General features: G+C 37.7%; 1 protein-coding gene across 6 annotated transcripts in view; it reads right to left on the bottom strand.

The window, feature by feature from the left end:
- Positions 1 to 5915: 5915 nt before the first annotated feature.
- stard13b (StAR related lipid transfer domain containing 13b) overlaps positions 5916 to 8682 on the bottom strand; it is a 103101-nt gene continuing 100334 nt past the window's right edge. For all 6 annotated transcript variants that reach the window (XM_084717357.1, XM_084717352.1, XM_084717351.1 and 3 more), the window contains 3 exons: positions 8098 to 8315; positions 7840 to 8016; positions 5916 to 6798 (listed from right to left, as the gene is read on the bottom strand). In XM_084717357.1, coding sequence (XP_084573483.1) covers positions 6681 to 6798; positions 7840 to 8016; positions 8098 to 8315 — 513 coding nt within the window. In that variant the 3' untranslated portion in view covers positions 5916 to 6680. The remainder of the gene's footprint in view (positions 6799 to 7839; positions 8017 to 8097; positions 8316 to 8682) is intronic.

Here is an 8682-nt window from a genome sequence, read left to right as displayed (position 1 = left end):
AGATTTAATCACAGTTTGAGCTCCAGGTGTGTTCAGTACATTGATCAACCAGTGAAGCACTAAGGTGACCCTGGATAGTCATCTATGCAAAGCAATACAACAAATCCTATTACACTGAGATTAATTCCCTCGGTCAACTACACAACTGCAAGTCAAGTTTTCTTCCAGTGCTCCTGCTGAGTTAGTATTACAGTCTAGCCTGGCATCGCCAGACTAATTTGCAGACTAATTAGGATCTGCTTGTTGACACACTGAACTGGTAATTACAGACAGAATGTTAAGCATTTGCAGGCATTTGTGGAAATTCATGACTGTTCTGGTTTAATACTCAACCATTTTAAAAAATAATCTAGTTTGCTTTAATTACTGGTAACCATGCATGTTAAATACTTACATATTTTTTATTATATTAATCTCCAGGCCAGAATAATACTCTGACTTTTGTTTATGTGAAGAACATCAAGAAGTCTTCTCCAGTATTTCATACGTGGCCTACTTTACTTTGCCCAAAGTCATATGGGAAGATATATATACAGCCTATGATAACAAATAACATAACAAAAAAAGCCAGCAGGTTCCAGCAGTTATATAAAAGAGACTGACAGTACTGACAGCTTGGCAACAATCCTGTCCATCGTCCTGACTGACAGCCAGAAGCTGAGCTTGCATTTCATGACCTCATTAAGCTGATCTGTGTCAGCACGGCTTCAAAAGAGGTAGAAATAACGTTAGGCTTTATATAGCTACCTATCATGTACAAATGTACTGTTTTATAGCTTGATTTAATTTGCAGTAAAGCAAAACAACTCAATCTGGTCTGTTCACCTATAATGAAATATGATTTCATCCTGTGATGTGGGTTGTTTTTTATGTATGTGCTATTGGAAATGTACTTTCACATTCTTTGAGGGAACAAATGAATTAAGCATAATTTCTTTACAGCTATTGTGTCCGCAAAGTATTAGTCTTTTGCATTTTCTTTTCTTCAACAATGTCTTTAATTTAAAAATCTCAAAAAAACTCCAAGGCACTCTCTTTTAAATCAGTTAACATGCTGTGCGTCAAGCCTTCGTCAGGGAGGCTTTTGACTCCCCAAAGAAGGTTTAATGCTGAAACATGACAGAGCTTGTTTGTTTTAAGATCTAGCATGGCCATGCCATGAAACTAAAGGTGTTTTAATAGTTTTAAAACAGAGAGCCATGGGTTTTTAGGTGATTTTTGAGAATATGCGCCCTAAAGAGCACCTCAAACAAATGTGTTTTGAGTCCAAGAAGTGCTGCTATACAAACATTTTAAAGTCTTTATTGATTTTTAACTGAACTCATACATTTATATATACATAACAGTATATTTATATCTCTATTCCATACTTAAAAGATCAAAAAGACAAGACACCTGAAAAAAAATCACCAGTACATTGAAGATTTAAATAATCATATACAACACCCACCACACAAAACTTGGCCTACTGACATTTCTGTGAAAAAACAATAACTAAAACCATTATTGCTTTTTCATGGAAAAATATCAGTACAAAAAATACATAGTCATGTCCTTTTAAATTTATTATTAGGTGGATATAAACCAAGTGTGAAAAGTTTTGGATATAAACCAAGTGTGAAAAGCTTTGGATCCAAAGGTATTTGCAGGTAAACCTGCTAACTTGCTAGCTACCTCAGTTGTTAGCTAGCTGGTTAGCTTAGCAAGACACAAACTAGCTACCTAGTTTATCTATTTCAAAAGTTAGCCAGCCAGCCAGCTAGCATTTTGATAACATTAGCTAACTTAAGATGTGACAATATATAAGTCACTGTTAAGAGTCGCCCAGAAACATCTTTTAACTATCTTGAAAATGTGGTTTTCTTTGCAACACAACCTAGCACATAGAATAATGTCACTGTCAGGCAGAAACCTTGTAAATCCAAAACTGTTACTTGTCAGGAAATTAAAAAAAAAACCCTGTGTTTTTATACTAACTGTGTTACGACTGTATCAAAAGCAAACGAGGAGGAGGACCCAAAATGCAGAGTACATGAGAGAACCAGTTCAAAGAGTTTAATAAAGTGAACAAACGAAACAAAGGCTTACAAAAACACAGGAAGGTAACATCCAGGGTCCAAAGAAACAAAAGAATCCACAAGAGGACAAACACAAAAACAGTCCAGGAAAAAATGATACAAGAGCCAAACACAGGAGGGCAGAACAGGAGACGGCAGGATGACACACATGTAACATCGAACTGACCAAGAAACAGACAAACACAGGGACTAAATAGACAAAGAACTAATAAGACACAGGTGGACAGGACAGGTGAAACAAATGGCAATCAAAAGGGCTGGAAATGGACAAAGACAGGAAGTAAAGACAAAACACATGAGGGAAGACCTGAACCGCAAAATAATACAGGAAATAACCAAGACAACTCAAACCATGACAAACTGAATGCTGATCAGTCAAAGGTAGTTTGACAGATATATGAAAAAAGTTAAAATATGGAAATAGAAAATATTTGTAAGGTTTATGCCCAACAGCAACAATATCTAAGTACAGGGAACAGGAAAGAAGGAAGTTGACTGGAGTTCTGATGGGTACTAAGCTTGCTCAATTGTTATTGGAGTGCAGAACAAAAGGGGGCGGGACTTAGAAAGGGTCAATTGTAAATATTTGACAAGTGATTGCAGGATCTGCCTTTTTAATTAACTATCAGATATTCACTATCATGATTTTAGACTTTTTTTGTAGTCTCTTTTCAACCCAAATTTTAAATCCCTCATCAGACCTTTCCTGGAGGGAAAAACTGTTTCCCCATATTAGACCAAAGACCTTTGCATTTTCTTTTTCTGTGGTTCCAACATAACACTATCTAATAATGTCCTTTTAATGTCAGCGGGGAAATCACTCAATCCCTCCTATATCCTCCCATCCAGCCCCTCTGTCGAGCTCGCTGGTCCCCATTTCAATGAGACGTATAAAACCTGCCGGTATTGAACAGAGGTCAGTGGAGGAGGTTTGACTTTGTCATTCACATACAAAGAGAATTTATATGGAGCTGAATCAGAAGAGCAGATCTTGCAGTGCTGCTCAGCAGCATCTTGCTTTTGGTGAATGATTCTCTGATATACTTTTATCATGTCTGAGTCATCACAAAATTTTACTTTATTTAAAGAAAGTTTTTTAGAACTTTTTATTCATGAGAATTTTCACAATACGAACAGTAAAGAAAGAATAAATAAGGAGCAGAAAACAAACAGAGGTCATGGGATGATCATCAAATTGAGGTAAAATTATTTAATTTAAAATAAAATGTACATACAGCAACTATGAAAGATCTCTCTCACTGACTAAATAAACACCATTTCCCCCACAATTTTCTCCCAATTCTATTTGAAAATTGTATGGAGAAAATGAGAGGCCTGGTGATTATTTTTCAACCAAAATGTAGTTTAATAATTTGCAAAACAGGTGTATTGTTAGTGTGGCATTATGCAAGACTGAAAAAATGACTGTAGTTGTTGCTCCATTAGCATGGGCATGAACACTAATTACATATTGTAGCAGTGGGTTTTTCTTTTCCCATTTGGTTGAAAATAAGCGAAAACACCTGTGAAAAATGGGACTTAATTTGGATAATGTGGTCTCATGGGAAAATAAAAACGTGACCGCAGCAAAAATGAATGTTCTGCTGATCATAAAGGGACATCTAGTGGACAAAAATATTAATCACTCAAGTTGCTGTCCTCAGCTCAAATGGTGTATCTGGCCTTTCTGTTCAAATTATTTGTTGTATTTATTTATGGTTTATTTGATAAGGACAGATACTGTATACATAAACAAACAGCTATCTGATGCAAGTATGATAGGGTTTATGGCGGATGCAAAACCTGCCCTAAGAAAGGCTTTTATGGGAATAAGAGATTGAAACAGTGAGATAAAAAGATGGTAACCTGAAAACCGCAACAAAGCAAAGTAAAAAACTGAGTACAGCATGAAAACAATAAAGGATTTACATTCATTACATTTAAAAACTAGACATGAGCACAGGTTTGTTGTTGAAATAACCAGGGTTTGGTAGCTCTCTTAAAATTGCTGAATTATAAGAAAAGACAAAATGAATCAGACTCATTTCACCCTTCATTTGTTTTTAACTAAAAATCGCGTGTTAAGTGTGCATGAAAAAATTAGACGACAGATGAAATAATATCTCCATGCAGGATCATCCTCCCATGTGAACTCCCTGCAGTCACGTGCTTCCTTTGCATGTCCACTAGAGGTCCCTCTCGCACAGTATCAGGGAGAATTGTGTTTCGTGTCAGTAAAAGTCAGTGTGTATGAGCAGCATACATGAATGTGGACTGTCAACATTTTCACAGAAACATCACTGACACTGTTTTATACAGTTTTCCCATAACAGGTTCTTCACAGATCTGCAGATATCTATTTCTGAATAGTTTAATTAGCTCCAGTTTGGTGGAACATATTACAAATTTTATCAGTTATGTTCTACACACTGATGAAACGTGACCCACTTTTGGTGGTTCTTGGAGTCTCTGATCAGTTTTCCTTGTTTAAAGGAGCAATGGAGAAGTACTGCAGTCCAAATAGCGAGTTGGAGTCATAGACGATATATTAAACTGGCTGTCTGTGGTTGAATGAATTGTTTCCCCCTGCCCCTTTGTCTCCAGACTTGAGGAAGCTCAGGCAGGCTGCAGGAGCGCTGCAGGAATGCAAGACGATAACAAGCGATAAATCCTCCACTGTAAATTGATCAGCTGTTTATAACTGTCAGTTTGTCAATGTAAAATTAAGTGTTATCCTGAAAACAAAAACTGAGTGCTCTGGAAATACACACTGTGGAGTTCAGTGACTGCCTGCCAGACTCTATTAACATACTGGTTAATTTAAGCCTTCTAAAAGATTATTGATGATTTCTTACAACTCATAAACAGACACAAACTCATTTGGTGGACATTTGGCATTAATTTGGACTCAGATTAATGTGAAACAGGCAAACAATAACACGTTAAGGGCTGGAACAGAAATTTTCGAAGGAGGACACATCAGCTGTAGTGTTGTTGTCAGAGAAGCCATAAAGGGATAAAGGGATTGTTCACTCAGAAATAAAAGTTAAGTCATTATCTATTCACCCTCATGCAGATTTTGAGGGTCAAGTTTAGTTTTTTAGTCAACAAAACACTGCTGGACTTTCACAGGAAAACCGTGTTGCAGAATCTCACGAACAGTGGAAGTAAATGGTGACCAGTTTTCAAATGTTAAAACAAACTGGAAACAAAACAAAACAAAACATAAATAGTCTCCATACTGCTTGTCTGACGTGATCCAAGTTCACTAAAGTCCTGACATGCTAAAAACATGGTGTGAGTAAGATTTTTTTTTGTCAGCTTAGCATATCGGGGGGCTTTAGGAGACTTGGATTACCAGATGAGCATTTTATGTTTTTATTCTGTAGTTTTTTTTACGTTTGAAAATTGATCACCATTCGCTGTTGTTGTTCAGGAGATTCTGCAGTGCTGTTTTTTCTGTGAAACTCCAGCAGTGTTTTGTGAACACTGTGAAATTTTTTTTTTTGCTTTGAGCACCACAAGCTGAGTGTCATACAGTCCCATTATACTGGAGAGAAAGCAGACATCTCTACAGCTGATATCTCCAAAACTCTTCAACTCACACCAAAAGATGTAGATGGATAAAAAAGCACTGCAGCTGAGAGGAAAAATCTGTATTTTTGATTTTGGGGGTGAACTGTCCCTTTAAAGTGAGGGCAAATTTGTATTACTGAATGTTTTTTTAATGACTGCTTCCTCAATAAAAGAGATTTAACGTGAATAATTTCTTAAAATTTGTCGTTTCATCTTTTTCATTTGGCAGCAGAGAAAGAATCAGTGCACACGAGCGATTCATAATTTTGACAGTTTTATTAAAAAATGATGTCTCTTGTACTTGACTGCACAATCCAGTACCCTTAAGCAGGTATGATCGAGTCAAACCTTTAGTCATTCTTCTCACAACCATTGGAGGTCAAAGTTTAATAAAATTACACTCATTCCAAAATGGCAATACTGAAGCAAAGTAAAACCAGCTTACAATTTTGTACCATGTGTATTACAGGAAAGATGACACAGTGACAGAATCAATATATAAGGATATTAACATATGTACTATTTATCCCTTCACTTATATACAGTATATACATCTTGTTTGCATGTACAGGGTATTCACACACGTATATACAGACACTGAGTCTACATTATAATAATTATAGCTTAAATCTGAAATGAATAACATATACATGCTTCCCAGAAGCGTTTAAGAGCTTAAATGTCCTAGACATTGTAGATTAAAATAACAGTAATACAATATTATTAAAGATAATAATTAATATAATATACAGGTTTAGCAACATGAAGGTAAATAAAATCCTAACGCTAAAGACATTGGCAGGATGATTAACTTCCAAATGTGTAATTACGCTCAGCACCTATAACAATGTTCTCTTCTGTCATTGTGCAAGTTACAGAGGAGCTCAAAATGATCTTCAGAGCATTTCTGCTAAACTGTGCTTTAGTTCTGGGGTCCTGTTTCTGCGTCGTGTCGGCCTGTTAGCTTTGACTCAAAGGCTCAATCTTGATGTCAAAGCTGAACAGGCACACGACAGACAAAGAGTTTCAGATTTTGGTCTCTGGGCCGTCTGTGATCAGCGGCTGGAAGGAGTTGCGGATCCGAGCAGCTTCTGCGGCACAAAGGTGACCAAAGGCTTTGTTGTACCAGTCTGGAGTCCTTCCCCTGAAATCAACACAGTGTAGTCAGTGTACTGTAGTATAGATGCACATACAGTATCTAAAAATTACATTTAAAACCACACAAAAGAATTTGTGATGTATTTTAGTTAAAGAAAAAATAGCTAAAAGTGTTCAACTTCTCCACTTCCCTCCCAACCATACACTTATTTTTATCATTTCTACAGGGAGGATGGGGGTCTTTAGGGGTAGATAGCAGGTTGACATTATATGTCACATGGAAGTGACAAATCATCTGAACGCTGGCAAGCTGATGATTAATGTGGGATGCAGTTCAGCACTCTGTATCACGTTGTTGTCGTCATAACTGTTGCAGCAGTTTTTGTCTTGACAACATTTATTACACTGACTTGGTGCACAGTTCAACCATTTTTGACCCCTCGAGAATTCATAAAAATGGAATGAAATGGAAATGAAAAATCCCTCCAAAATACCACATTAAGACACCATGACCTTGAGGAACTCCACAGAAAATGTCATGGTGTGATTTTGTATCAAAAACTTTTGGTATTCTGGAGACTTCTGGAGGAATTATTTGACAACTGGATGGCAAGTCACAATAGGTCAATTCTTACAGTGAGGTCAAGATGGTCTCTACAACGCTGTGGTTAATTTGGGAATTAACATTATCACATATTAATACAGTTGAGCTAATTGAATTCAAGTGTCTTGGCTTTCCTGACAGTCCCCATTTGTGCAGTTTTTGTATTTATCCAATACTGTCTAGTGTGCAGAAATATTCAAATGGAAGAGGCAAAAATTACACATTCATACTGCATGCAAAAAACTGCACGGGATTAGCATAAAGTGTGCACGTCTGCAAAGCGGAGACTCTTATCCCAAAGAACTCACTTTCATTCAGATATCTTGATATGAGAGGTCAAGCAAACCCCTTTGAGTTTTTCACAAAAATTAAGCCTAATGTTGGAGTGTTATTTAGCTACGTTCCTGTGAAGCTAGCTTGACGTGCCAATAGATTTCTTCCTTTTTCATATGATACCAGAGTTTTCACACTTTTGTTACTTACTTCAAGTCCACTCTGCAGATGTGAGTCAGTCTGGACTTTCCGGAGCCGCAGGGCTCCAGCAGGTAGTTGGACTCGAGGACAATCGCTCGCACACCTCCAACAGGAGGACAGTCCTCGTGCTCTATAGACACAGACACCAGGGAGCAGGCACCTTTGGGCAAGTCTGTCCTCCACGACCTTGAAGAAACAGGAAAAGTCTGAGTTTGTGCCCCTAAAAATAAAATGAAGTATAGCTACTTCCAAACTGTCACCACTCACCTGAGAACCACAAAGTCCCTGCTGGGATGAGGGGGCATGCGGTTGAGGACGTACTGAAACACCTCCGTCTGCTTGTCCAATGTCTCGCACACTTTCCACTGCAGCAGGTCCACATCCCACAGGTGGCGCTCTCGCAGCACACGGTTCAACACGACAGATGGAGGCGCCTCCACCTCCACAGACACTCGCCATCGTCTCAAAGGGTTCCCATCACCCACCTGGATAAGACACAAAGACAAACACCGTCAGGTTAACTTGTGGAACTGAAAGCAAAGATCCCTGTTTGAGGGATCAAGGACTGCATGTTATTTTTTGCAATATTGATAATATGTTGACTTGGAGTTGTGTAAGTGATGTTGGGATTATTTTGATGCACTATTATATCTGAAACAACAAGGAATTAAAGGGATAGTTCGGATTATTTGAGTTGGGGTTGTATGAAGTACTTACCGATTGTCAGTGACAACCACAGGAAACCACTGTTAAATATGCCAAATACCGCTCTCACCAAATGAACCAAACTCCATGAGCAAAATCTGTCATTTAAACTTACAGAACACAGGAGTTGCTGATCTATTGCTGCCT

Source organism: Lutjanus erythropterus, chromosome 4 (genome assembly GCF_056507025.1).
Source record: "Lutjanus erythropterus isolate fLutEry1 chromosome 4, fLutEry1.hap2, whole genome shotgun sequence".
In the NCBI taxonomy this organism is placed as follows: Eukaryota; Metazoa; Chordata; class Actinopteri; order Lutjaniformes; family Lutjanidae; genus Lutjanus; species Lutjanus erythropterus.
Note: the sequence above shows the minus strand (reverse complement) of the source record. Positions and strands in the feature narration are given on the sequence as shown.